The 13,361-nt window shown below is 50.3% G+C and overlaps 1 protein-coding gene across 8 annotated transcripts in view; it reads right to left on the reverse strand.

The window, feature by feature from the left end:
• SIK3 (SIK family kinase 3) overlaps positions 1–13,361 on the reverse strand; it is a 296,083-nt gene that overhangs the window by 6,463 nt on the left and 276,259 nt on the right. For 6 of the 8 annotated variants that reach the window (XM_089915561.1, XM_089915560.1, XM_089915558.1 and 3 more), the window contains 6 exons: positions 12,628–12,778; positions 11,773–11,898; positions 11,417–11,502; positions 10,867–10,976; positions 9,518–9,857; positions 8,083–8,960 (listed from right to left, as the gene is read on the reverse strand). In XM_089915561.1, the coding sequence (XP_089771687.1) occupies positions 8,083–8,960; positions 9,518–9,857; positions 10,867–10,976; positions 11,417–11,502; positions 11,773–11,898; positions 12,628–12,778 (1,691 nt within the window). The remainder of the gene's footprint in view (positions 1–8,082; positions 8,961–9,517; positions 9,858–10,866; positions 10,977–11,416; positions 11,503–11,772; positions 11,899–12,627; positions 12,779–13,361) is intronic. The other 2 variants (XM_089915559.1, XM_022559219.2) reach the window with 1 other exon arrangement.

The raw sequence follows: 13,361 nt of genomic DNA on the forward strand, positions 1-13,361 counted from the left end.
TTTGCTCTCACTGTTCTCTCTCTCTGGAAATGCTTGATTCTTTTACTTCCATTCCTGCCAATCCGAATCAACTCATCCTTCTAGGTCCAGCTCAAATGTTATAATTTTTATGAAAACTTCCCTTTCAAACAGAAATAGATCTTTCCTTCCTTTAAATGTCAGAAGACTCTATTGGACTCTGATTACTCTGATGTTATTCCTGGCACCATCTTCAACTGCATACTTGTCTTAAGTATTCATACTAAACTGTAAATTCTTTGAGGACAAGCCCTCATGTATTCTATGCATGTTCGTGAGCCTTCACTATTCCAGAACATTGTCCTCTTCCCAGTGTTTAATAATAATCTCTTTAACTGATATTAATAAACACTCTCTTAATGTGGGTTAGCCACCTGTCAGAGTCATATAACCCTGTGGACTGGATTTTGGAGAGAAAGAGGAATTCATGAAGACTGAGTATTTCTTCTTCTTGACCAAGGATGGTCAAGAAGAATACCAGGGCCACACCTAAGTTGACAGGATCCTCCTGGTGGCACTCCTGGCTCCAGTCCTCAAGAGCCTAGAACTTCAACGTACGTTTTCTTTGCTTGGTTGGTTTTTCTGGGTTAAAGCTCCCTGGCAACTATTGGGCTCATCTCCTGATGAACTGTACCTTAGCAAGACCAGGTTTTTAAACAAATTTTAATAGGAAATACAGTCCTAATGCTACCATCCCAGTATCTATTTGAATAACGAAAGTAAAATGCGCTGCTTGAGTGATGGTTAAAGGGTTTCAGGTCTCTATATTCAAATGGTCTCCGTAACCATCAAGGTGAGGCCTGGGTTCAGGGGCTGAGGCAGGACGGGAAGGGAGGGGAACAAAGTGACACGCACGTTGCTGGTAATGCAAAACACTCTGGAGAAAAGTGAAAGGATGGGAGCTTCCAAACTACCAAAAATGAAGTCAAGTGAGAAATCTTTTGAAAGTTCTTTGAGCAAAGAGGTCAAAGGAAGAGCCAGGAGCCACCTCTTTTGCTACTGAAAGCTAAAAGCCAGCAGTGAGGGGAAGATAAAAGAAAGCCTACGCCAGGACTTGCTCTGTGGGATTAGGTCACCCATCCTACCCACCCAGCCCGATTCCTCTCAGTGGACATAGCTCATGTGCTGGCCGCAGGGCCAAACAAAAGCCACCGGCAGGAAGTGGTGCAAGGCTGCCTCTGTGGAGTGAGGGACTGGCTCTTGAGTCTGCTTTGCCAGGAAGGAACACGAATAGCTGCCTCTTACTTTTCCGAAGTGTTTTCTAATGCCTACACTTTCTTCTTGGATAGCTAACCCCATCCACTCAATTCCCTGGGGCTCCCTTTTTCTGGACTATAGAGCTGGATGCAAATCTCATGAGCTGCACCTCCTTGCTCTCCCAAAGACAAACACGAGAGCTCTCCTGTTTAAAGATTTTTAAAGGATGATTATCAAACGTGAGGAAATGGCAAGGCTAACAGCATGTGTAAGCCCTGGTTCTTGACCTTCAGTTCCTTCCCACCTCTTCCAGAGGCCTCACTGTGTTTATCTGATATGTATGCTGAATCTCCCTCCCCCAACCCACCTCTCTTTTTTAAATCTATTTTTATTCCTGAGAATGGGGTTTCTCCAAACCCAAACACCTACCCTCCTTTGGGCCCTGCCTTTGAGAAGGTCCCATGGATTCTGTCCTCCTAGTCTGCTCTCTTCACAGCCTTTGGGTCTGGTGCCAACACACCTGAAAGTGCCACCAAGACAGAGCAAGCTATTGCTTGACAAATCACATGACGAGCCTTCCTGACTCCCTGGCCTAGAGCTCAGAAGCACTAGCTTTGGGGTCAGGAAGACCTGGGCTTGGATCCTGGCTTCACCAGGATTCCTGAGGTGGGGGATCCTGGGCAAGTTAACTGACTTCACTGGGTCTCAGTCTCTTCATCTGTAAAACAGGACCTACTCCACAGGTGGGTAAAGGGCTTACTTGAGCTTGGTACTCTGTTATGAGCTCAGTGAAGACTCATACTCATTTCAGAGATGTTACTTCTGAGTGGATGGGGCACAATGAACCAGTTGACAAAAACAAACAAGAAAATGATTTTATCACAGAATCCTACTTCCAGAATTATGGGGGCAATTTACCCATAGGTAAGTGAACAAGTGAGTCACTGAAACTTTAATTTCCAGGAAAGAAGCCTCTGGTTTAGGAGCGACAAATGGAAGTTAAAAACTAGACGAAAGGGAGCTCCCTGGCGGTCCAGTGGTTAAGACTCGGTGCTCTCATTGCTAGGTCCCAGGTTCAATCCCTGGTAGGGGAACCAAGATCCTAGAAGCCTCGAGGCACAGCCGAAAAAACCAAACTAAACCAAACCAAAATCAATCAAACAAACAAACTAGATGAAAAAGAAGCCTATTAAGGACTTCCCTGGTGGCACAGTGGTTAAGAATCTGCCTGCCAATGCAAGGGACACGGGTTCGAGCCCTGATCCGGGAAGATCCCACATGCCACGGAGCAACTGAGCCCGTGTGCCACAGCTACTGAGCCTGCGCTCTACGGCCCGCGAACCACAACTACTGAGCCCACGTGCCACAGCTACTGAAGCCCGCGTGCCTAGAGCCCATGCTCCACAACAAGAGAAGCCACCGCAATGAGAAGCCCGCGCACCACAACGAAGAGTAGCCCCCGCTCGCCGCAACTAGAGAAAGCCCGCGCGCAGCAAGAGAAAGCCCGCGCACAGCCAACAACAACAACAACAAAAGCCTATTAATAGGAGTTGGGTAACAAACCAGGGCTCTGTCTGTTCAAATTTCAATGTAACTCACAGGTCGAAGATCTGGAAGGACTGGCATCTTTTGCTTGGCAGATATAACTGAGAAGGGGTAGAATGGGAGGCAAGGAGGCATAAAGAAAAGAATATGACTAGGAATTCGGGAAACTTGAAGTCAGGTTCCAACTCCATCACAAACAGTGTATGAACTTGAATAAGTCATTTAATCTCTCCTAACCTCAGTTTCCCTATCTGAAAAATGAGGGTTGTTTGGGGGCTCAAGAGCTAACACATGTGTAAGGGTCTTTAATAAACTGTAAAGGACTACACAAGAAAAGTATTTTTAGTAAGAATGTTGAGTCCTGCGTTTAGAAGTCCCCTGTGACACTCTATAGGTGAGACCCTCTGACCAGTCTGGCAGCTGCGGGGGCGGGGTGGGGGAATGTGGGCATGTGTGTAAACAGACCAAGCCACTGGCCAAGGAACGGGAAATTCGGGCTCAAATCTTTGGCCTTCTTTATGCCAATTCAGCAGCTGGAGGAACTATGGAGCTCACCACAGGATATATAAATAATGCGGAAAGAGGACTGCTAGGGGCAGAATTCTCGGGTATTTACCCAAGTAAACCAGAGACAGTACAGGAGGAAGGATGATCATCTGATCACGCAAGGGGAATAATTACACAAACGGACCCAAAGCGCAGCGCCCACCTACCCAGAGAACCTCGGGGCAGCTTGCACAACTCTGTTGAATCTGTCAATGTTGACTCATCCTTTACTCATTTACTGGGTTTTAAGGGAAAATGAGAGAAGTGACATGCTGTGCACACCCCTCCTAGAGGTTCTGAGGGGTAAACCCTCCCAGTCCCCGTCATCATTTGACTCCTCTGAGGCCTGAGTCCACCAATGCTGCTGAAGCTGAGCAGGCTCCGAGAAGAGGATGCAGTTTTCTTTGTGAGTTCAAGCTGGTAATCTCACTGTGTAAACCGGTTATGCTATCATATTTATTTGCAAAGTAAAAAAAAAAAAAAAAAAAAAAAAGTGTATGTAATACTACAGAGGGAAGATAAACCTTACTTCTACTTCTGGAGTGGCAGACAGGAGATTACAGGCAGCATGGGGCATGTCTAGCCCTGAACCTTCTACACATTACAAAGAGACCTTTGGCATGTTGCCTGCTCAGCGCTCTGGCAGTGCCTGGCCCCGTGCTGATTGGTGGCATACATACGGCCGTAAGAGAAATAGGTAAGCATGGCCGCTGATACGATGGCATGTAATTTTCCTTGACTAACACCAGCAATCCCTGATAATCGACCCTTAAGAAATTTTAGAAAGATGCCAGTAGCTCTGCTCGTTATAATTATACCTCTTACAGCACTCATTACGTAGCGCTTCATTTAAGGCCATTTCTGAGCTTGTCTCTCCCAACCCCCAGTCCCCAGTACGAGCTCCCTGAGGGCAGGTTCTCCACCTTTTCATCCCTGCATTCCCCACTGGACCTAAAATACAGTCTTGTGTTGATCTAGTCATTCAATAAATTTCGCTGAATTTGCTCTATCACAGAAGTAACACATGAAGTGTTTGGGGGCCCGTGTGTAACTACACAGAGATGGAGGTCTCATCAGAGCAAGCAGCAGGCGTCCCCCCAACAAAGACATAAACAAGGACGGGCTGCACCCTCGTGCCTGCAGGGTGGTGGGCGGAGCACATCACAACCCTTTCTTGGCAGAAGGAACGGCAAATTATCGGATGATTCTTTGGCGATTGTAAAACTGTGAGCTCTCATGTTTTTAAAAGAGTAGAATCATGTCAGGTTAAAGCAGGAAGAGATTGTGGAGCCTAGTTTCTCCTGTAAAAGGGATCATAAGACATACGCCCAAGGTGGTTGTGAACAATAAATGAGTAACTGGCTGGAAAGCACCAAGCCCAGAGCAGACCAACTCTGAACACCTTCTCGGAGGGGGCACCTAGCTGACATCCCTCACGATGGGAGGAGCGGTTAGGCGTCGGGGTGGTCACAGGTTTAAGGTAAGGACAATGGGGGCGCTTCAGGATAAGAAAAAATTTTAAACACACATAGGTACATCCCCGGAGGGATTCTAACTCTTAACTCTGGAGTGGCTTTGGGCTTCCCTGGGCTATTTTTTCTCTATTGCATTATTTTACTATACTGGATTCTAAACTCACAGGGTAATAAACTTGGGGCTTTATTTATTAAAGATAATTGTATATATGGTTCCAAAAGTCTCAAAATAGAAGTCGAAAGAGGTTAGAAAGAGGCAAGGTGAACAGTATTCAGGAAAAGGCGTACGCCGTGGCTAAGTTAAAGAGTAAGTTGAGAGTAAACTGGGCAGAGACAGGAAGGATCATCTCTACCATACACTGGCAAGCAGGGCAGGAGCTAAGATTAGGGCTTCTAGCAAAGCTTGTATCAAAGGTCAGGAAAAGAAGATTTAAGAAAAAAGAGGGCTCTGGGGGGGAAGCAAAACTGATCATGAGGCAACAAGGACAGGGTAGTTTTGAGCTGAAACCTTTAGGGGTGTACTTATGGCTTGACTCTTCCAGAAATCACAAGAGATGCTTGCAGGGAATAATGGTGGCGATGGTGGCGGATGTAAGAAGTTAGGGGGAAGGAAGAGGGAGAAGTAACCGTAGTCACTCAGCTTGGGGAAGAGGTGGGAGGGACTCATCAAAAGAATCCTGACTGCGGGCTTCCCTGGTGGCGCAGTGGTTGAGAGTCCCCCTGCCGATGCAGGGGGCGCAGGTTCGTGCCCCGGTCCGGGAGGATCCCACGTGCCGCAGAGCGGCTGGGCCCGTGAGCCATGGCCGCTGAGCCTGCGCGGCGGGAGAGGCCACGGCAGTGAGAGGCCCGCGTACAGCAAAAAAAAAAAGAATCCTGACTGCAGTTTCGGCCTGAAGCGAAGTGAACGGATTTAAAGCTGCCGGGAGCCGCTGGAGGCAGATCATCCTCTGGATTTCAGGAAACCTTGGCCCTTACAGCTTCTACTAACTCCTTCACGTAGACTAGACTTCAAACCGACCAAGGCAGCTTGCTTCCTCCCAAAAACGTCCCTGAGACACTCCCACCCGCTGGTCTTTCCTCATGCTTCTCCCCTAAATCCAAACGGCAAAATCCTTTTCATCCACCAAGACCCAACTCAAATGTCACTTGCTGCGGGAAACCTGCCCCTGCTCTGACTGAGAACTGGTCTCTCCCTCCCCTGGTCTGCCACAGCACTTGGACCAGCCACGTCCTGCCTTCCTTCAGGCACCAGACAGACCTGCAAGCCCGCCGAAAGGGGGTTCCTCTGACAATCAGGGGACACAGGCGAATTCAAGCCCCCTGGTCTTCCTGTACATAGGAGTCACACAGGAGGGAAAAGTGAAGGGAATTCAGAGAGAGTATTTTTGAAGAAAAATATTGCAAAAGGTTATTTTCACACATGGCAATCCAGGGTGCGGGTGGGGAGTGTGCACTACTGTGTGCTCGCTCGCTCATTCCCCGAGCCTTGCACACCCAGCGTGTGCTCAGCGAGTGTCTGCTGGCGTGAAGTGAGTAGCTCTCGGGTTCAGTGCTACTCCCGAGCTGTGGGCCCTGGGGGCAAATCACTTAATCTGTGCCTCAGGTGTCTCACTGGTAAAATGGGGACAGTAAGAGTTGTGAGGATTAGACAAATTCATATGTGAACAGCATCTGGTGTCTGGCACATGGAAAGCACTACGGAAGTGTCAGCTTTTCTCCTTTTCTGGTGAAAGCTGTCATTCGCACAGGAAGCTTTCCCACAGCATCCCTGATGCCATCAAGCTGCCTCTGCTAGAACACTCCCAGCCACAGGAAGCTCCCAGGCTGCTGAGCAGCCTGTTCTGGAAAGCTCTCAGGAAGGTCTTCCCCAGGGAACTGAAATCTGCTGCAACTTCTATCCTGATCTTGGTTCTGCCCCATGATATGACCCCATACCTTTTCCATCTGACAGGTATGATAGCTCTCCTGAGTTTTTTCCCCCAAGCCTAAACATCCCCAAGTCTGTCAGCCAATCCACATATGGCCTGGCTCCGAAACCTCCCACCATCCTACGTCTGCCTAAAAACACAGCAGCCGCAGGTGGACACGACACGTCTGACTGGTGCGGACCTCAAACCAGATGGCACCCATCTGCCCAAAAGCCCAGGATTTAACTGGAGTGTTATGGAACCACATCCCTATCAGTGCTTAATGAGCACAACGTGAAGGCACCAGGTCCTCTGCAGGTAAACTGATTTAGAGCCAGGTCTTCCATCCTGCTCTGTGCCAGCGGACCCAGTTCCCCCAGGAGTTGAGTTTTGTGTGCTGACTTTAAAAGGACAGGGCAGGAGAGGCAGGCAGCTTCAAGAAGGGGAGGATGGGAGAAGTGCCCAGCTTCGGGGTTGTATATTTCATGGAGAAACTCGTTTTCAAGATCTGTGATGATGGGAGGGATGTCAGTCCAGATTTCGAGTAGGGCGAATGCCATGACACGAGTGGAACAATGTCTTCTGGGTATAAGTTACTGACAGTAATCCCAATCTCCTCCCAAATGAAAATGAATGTACTCGCTAATTATACAGTGATACTAAATGAAATGGCATGGGGTCCCTTATGATGCTGTAGTATTCTGTGTCTAGCTTATTAACAAAGTGACCAGAGTAATAATAATACCTCAAATTATTTACATCATACATTCAGATGATCCAGTGTGCCTCTCTCTCCCTCTCCCTCTCTCTGTGTCACATACACAAACATTATGTATAAACATAAATACATACGTGTATGTTTTAATCTTCACAAATACTCTGCAAAGGACCGTTATTCCTCCCGCCCTTTTTCACAGATGAGGAAATAAGAACCTGAGGTTTAAGTGACAAGGTCACTGCATTCGTAACACAGGCATGTCCAGGACTGAGGGGCCCTGACTCTTAGCTCAACACTACTTACACTAAATCCTGTTTCCTTAGCACTGGCTGGCTTTTATTCTACCGCAGAGGTTAAAGCCAGCTATTCTGATGACAGCCGAGAAATTCTGGGTTCTAAGGAAGCACGGTACGAATATAGGAAACAGGTAATATACCTTACTGACTGTACTATCTGTATGTTAATTGTCTATCACTCTCCTTTAAGTTTGAAAACAGATCCCCTTCCCCACCAAATACCCACTTCCTACGTGCTTCTCCCCTAACCGGTGCTGCAGGGCTTCTCAGGAATTCTTTTTTTCCTAGGAACCCAGAGTACCAGCTGAAGACAGGTAATACTGCTGAGTTAACTGAGTGAGGGCAGACTGGCCCAGGACCGGACTTGGCGGGGCTCTTACCTCGGCTGGACACCTTATTTCTATTGAACGCAGCAGCTGGCTGTCGGTACGGATGTATCCCCAACTCCTGTCCATGACTCACGGTTCCTAGTAAAGATTCAGGGTCCCCGGGCCCGCCAGTACTCAAGAGCAGGGGGCCATCGTGGCAACCTTTGGTCAACGTGTTCACGTTCTTCCTGTCCGGGAAGCCGTCCTTGGCCCCCTCACACGAGCACTCCTCCTCCATGCTCTCCGAGTGCACGAGCGCCGGCTGGTGAGCGTAACCATGGGTCGGGGTGGGTGAGGAAACCTGCGAGATACATTCCTGCGCCCTGATTTGCAGAAGATGCTGGGGGCTGGTGTGGTGGTGGTGATAAGAGTCAGCGTTTTGATACGGTAAAGCCTGGCGCTCTGTCATACTCTGTCCCCCGAGGCCGGGAGCCAGACTCCCTGCATCCCCCTGGTTCATATGCCTGAACAGTTCTTGGTACTCTTGCTGCTGCTGCTGCTGCTGCTGCCGCTGCTGCCTTTTAATGAGCTGTGCAAACTCTGCTGGGGGCAGCCGAATGTCCGAGTGGCCGGTGAGCGAATGCCGGGGGGAGAGCAGTCCTTGGAGGATGTGGGGGACCTGCTGGTGTCGGGCGTAGTCCGGCGGCGTCGGGGACAGCAGGGCCTGCTGCAGCGCCGACGCGGTATAGTGCGCTGGCTGCTGATGTGTGCTGGGAGGGAAGGTGGGGAACTGGTCAAGTGGAGGGAGTTTCAGGGCTTGGGTGGGAGGTAACCCCACTCCTGCTGAAGGGCTGTAGCTGCTGGGGGAACCCCGGGACTGGTCCGAAAACAGATGGGGGTGTAAATGCGCCTGGTCGTAGTTAGCAGGGGAGAACCGATTCACGTTCAAGCTGCAGACACAAAAGGGAATGAGTACCAGGCATCCATGTGACAAGTGTGCTAGACTCCCCAGGGGAATAGCTACCACGCTTCCTCAGTGGGGAGCCCCCGCTGGTACAGAGGACTGCGGTGGATGGGGCAGGGAAGATGGGGATGTACGCGTCATCCCCACCCGTCCCCTCTGGTTGAAGGTAGCAACGTCACTTGAACTATTAAGATGTACCCATCTCTTAGAATATGGGTGACAGAGAAAGAAACAATCCTAAAAGAACAGACAAGGGGAAATGGCATTTTTACCAACTCCTCTAATTGGCCACTTTCTTCTTTGCAGACATATAGTAAGGTAGCTTTGTCCTTGTCTTCCTCTGTCTCATTAGCATTTTGATCCTGGGTCAATATATAGGTTTCAAGTCCGTCCCAAGCCCACCACCCCAATTTTAATAAGGCTGAAATGAGCACAGCCCAGTCAGAACCCTTCTCCTTTCCTCCTCCTCTCTCGCCCTGCTAAGGGGCTTCCTCCCACCTAGGTCACCTGGAGAGACGGCTAGGTGACTCTGGGCCGGCTTACCTGTGGGCCTCCGCACTGTCGGCACTCAGCTGCTTGGACAAGGGCCGGTGCCCATAGCTGAAGGCGGCCATCAGGCTGGTCCGGTGCTGCATCTGAACCTGACTGGTGCTGGGGCTGATGGACACACCCCGGCCAGCAGAGCCTGCAGCTGTCCCGGGCATGCTGCTGAGCATGTCAACAGGCTCCTGGACTTGGATGGTCACCTGCTGTGACTGGGGAGGCTGCTGTATGCCCAAGCAGGTTAGTGCCACGCTGGGAGGAGGGGAGCAGTTCTCAGGCTGCTGCTGGAAGACTGCACTGCGGGAGGGGAAGCCTTGAAACTGGGAGGGAGATGCAGCACCTGGAGAGAAAGGAACCTCAGAGTGACCAAATGCCCAGGTTACCAGCTGGCCAGAAGTCACGGGAGCCAGTGAGGACACTTAACCTGCATACCACCCAGAGCAGTGCTTCTCCAACTCCAGGATGCCGAAGGCTCCTCTAGAGGACTCGAGAAAACACAGGCTCTCCTGGGCCCGACCCACGGAATGCTGATTCAGTAATTTGTAATTCCAGGAATTTGTCATTCCAATAAGTTGCCCAAAAGCTGGTCTGTAGATTATTCTTTGAGGAGCTCTGATCCAGGGCAGTGCTTCTCAAACTCTAATGCACATACAAATGGCCCGGGGATCTTGCTAAGATGTAGATTCTGATTCAGCGGGTCTGCGGTAAGATGAGATTCGACTCTTCCCACCGATGTTGGTTCGTCGGGGACCCCACTTTGGGTAGGAAGGGCCTAGAGAGCAATTCGAACTCTCCAGGGGATCTACACTGGGTGGCGTTACTTAAGAGAGCCTCAGTTTTTGGAATCCTAAATGCTCAGAGTGCTGGTCTCTGAAGGCCCACACAGACTAGGGCACACTCATCTTCACCTTCATCTAAACGCCCACAAGCGAGGAGCCACGTGCCCAGTGGATCAGCAAACCCAGGCATGACAGGAGGGAAGGTTCCGGTAGTCGCCTTTCATTGGGTAGAGTTGGAGGGGGTTTTATGAAAAATATTATTAACGGTCAACCTTTACTGAGACCTGTTTTGTTCCGGAGACTATTTCAAGAATTTAACATATATATTTATTCAGTAAATAGTATTAGTATCCCTATTTCACCTTTGAGCAAGCTGAGGCGCCCAGAAGTTAACAAACTCGCCTGAGGTCTCACAGCTAAGGAGTTGGTAGAAGAAGTCAAACCAAGGCAGCCTCCCTTGAACACTACGTCACTCTGCCACCCGAATCGATCGAGGGCTTGAGGCACTCAAGGCTAGGCCTCACTTCTCCCTGCGGCACACCACGGTTCGGCACAAACCTCTGCACTCACCGTGAGGCTGGACCATGGCGCTGCTCATGGGGGGAGGGCTGTTACTGGGCGGTCTGAAGAGGTGGTTGCTGGCGTGGCTGGGGGGAGGGCTTGCAGGCTGGATCCTTAACCTTGAAAACAACAGAGCCAGATGAGCAAACGCGCTTCCGGAGGTGGCAGGGTGGCCTTGCAGTTAGTTTCCGCCATTTGACACACAGGCGGAAACTACTTCTTTGGTTTTGATAAGACTCCAGGCTAGACAGACATGCACAGACCGCCCACCACAGTCTACTTAGAGCCGTCCACATCTTATTTCCCCAGACTTCCCAAGGGGGCAGAGGTCACTGTGGGCCTCCGTCTGGCCTCCTCTATTACTGGCGTCAGGTTACTTTGTTCACGGGGCTAAGAAAATGAAGCGGCACAGGGAGTCGGGGTTTTAGGGGGCCACGAAAACTGACACTGGCCTCCCTGCTTTTCAAGTGGGTTCTTCCAAGGTGAATGTTAGAGTCAGTCAGTATCGCCCATGAGAGTCAGGCCAACAGCTTAGGCATGAAACACCACGCTTCATTACCTCTGGAGCTGGTGGGTGAGGAGGGCGGGCTGATTCTCACACGCAGCCTGAAGGGGTGGAGAAGGCTGAGGAGGACAGATAGAATCCTAAAACAAATGCGGGAAAGGAGAGAGAACACTCGTGAGCTTGAGGATTAACGAGAGCCGTTCTCAGGAAGGGAAGAAACTCTCTGTGACCGAGATTTATGCTACTGTTGTTCATCAAAAGGTTTGATTACCCTTACTCAAACATAGCAACCATGCATACAACTCAGCTCCTCTTTGCCCTGCGGGATCTCCTCCAAAGTTCACAGGCAAATCAGCCCGAAAGCAAACTCCAGAGAAGCTGGAGAAAAAGCAAAGAGGGAAGAGGCCTACTTGAATCTGTTGCTGGAGAATTTGATGGTGCTGCTCCTGCTGGTACAGCATGTGCTGCTGCTGGGTCTTCTCCAGGGCTCTTTCATCAATCTGCCCCCCGTACATCTTCTGCAGCTGCTCGCACTCCTGGAGGGAAAGCGGTTAATACAGATGGGATGCAGCCAGGCCCACGCCGCGCGGTGATGTCAGCAGATGCGGATCTGCCCCCAGGTCTCACGGGCAGAAGGAGCCACACAGAAGAACAGTGTCCTTGAGGAGCAACTAACCCATTTACGTAGGCATTTGTGTACGAAATACATTCATGCTCTGTCCTGGCTGAACAAAAGGAAAACACCAAGATGGCCTGCGTACAAGCAAAGGTTCCAGTGTGAAATCTGTGTACAGAGCACATGCCACTCGAAGCTTGGTCGTCAGGAAGGCAGGAAGGAAGCCGGCCCTTTATAAAGCCTGGAGGTGCACTTCCTTCCTCTGGGAGCGCCATTCCATACCAGCTGGAGAGTATGCCAGGTGGTAAGAATGCAGAGCAGGCTCCAACAAGACCCAGTGCCCATAAATCATGAGAGGAATGCCAGGGTTGCTTCGAAGGACGTTCCCTGGGGCCTCCCACTGAAACACAAGCCCAGAAATTCCTCTCTAATGAACTACAGAGACAAGGGGAAAATTTAGTCCCTTCCTGGGGAAAGCTGGACATAACAAGAAGTAAGGAGAGTGTCAGGAAGCTATTCGCTTTGGAACCTCTAAAACTTCAGTGCTGCTGACATGAAGGGGGAAGAAAGTTTAACACCCGGGTCCTCCTGCAATAGCGGTCTCTGTCACCCACGCCTCTCCAGAGATGCCTGCCATCTCTTCCAGTACCTGCTGCAACTGTTTGATGCTGCTGTTGTTGCCCATTTTTTCCAGGTGAGCTTTGAAGGCCTGGATGCTGGCAGCCCCATCAGAGAACCGGCGCACAGGGGAGAAACGCTCCGTAGGGAGGTGCAGGGTGTTGGAGTCCTTGTAGGTAGAGCTGAATACATGGGAAGAGAAGGTTAGGGGCTAGGACTCAGGGGTTTTGACCAACTGCTCCAGATGAACACAAAGCCTGCTGGCTGCACGTGCAGCCCTGCACATTATGCCACTTCCATGTCGTCTCCAGAGGCCAGTCGCTTCCCTAGCCTGCTTCCCTTTAGAGGCATCCAAGTGACCGTCGTCCATGTCCACTTACCTTGAGTTGGCTTAACATCCAAGCCCGGTAAGGTCCTGGGATCAAATACATCCGGTTCTTACAAATACACTGGGTCAGAGAGAAGAGCTTCACAGTATCCCTCAGGCCCAGCTGTATAGGAACTCTTGCTTTTATAATCATGTCTCTATCTAGTGCCTTTAGAAACCTAGAGCAAACCTACCCGTCTGACCCGAAGTTTTCCCTGAGCAGCGTTCTCCGTATGACGGACCAGAGGGAGACTACAGTCAACTGTGGGGTCAAAGGTCTGGCCTGGAATTCACAGGTTTTGTGCTAGAAAACGGAGGGTGCAGGTTGAAGTGGGGAAAATGGGGACTTGTGATCCCCAGATGGAGACAGCCCATTCTTAAGGAACGTGGGCCTCAAG

Source organism: Delphinapterus leucas, chromosome 7 (assembly GCF_059928025.1).
Source record: "Delphinapterus leucas isolate spDelLeu-1000000601 "Yukka" chromosome 7, BTC_Dleu_Yukka2, whole genome shotgun sequence".
Taxonomy (NCBI): Eukaryota; Metazoa; Chordata; class Mammalia; order Artiodactyla; family Monodontidae; genus Delphinapterus; species Delphinapterus leucas.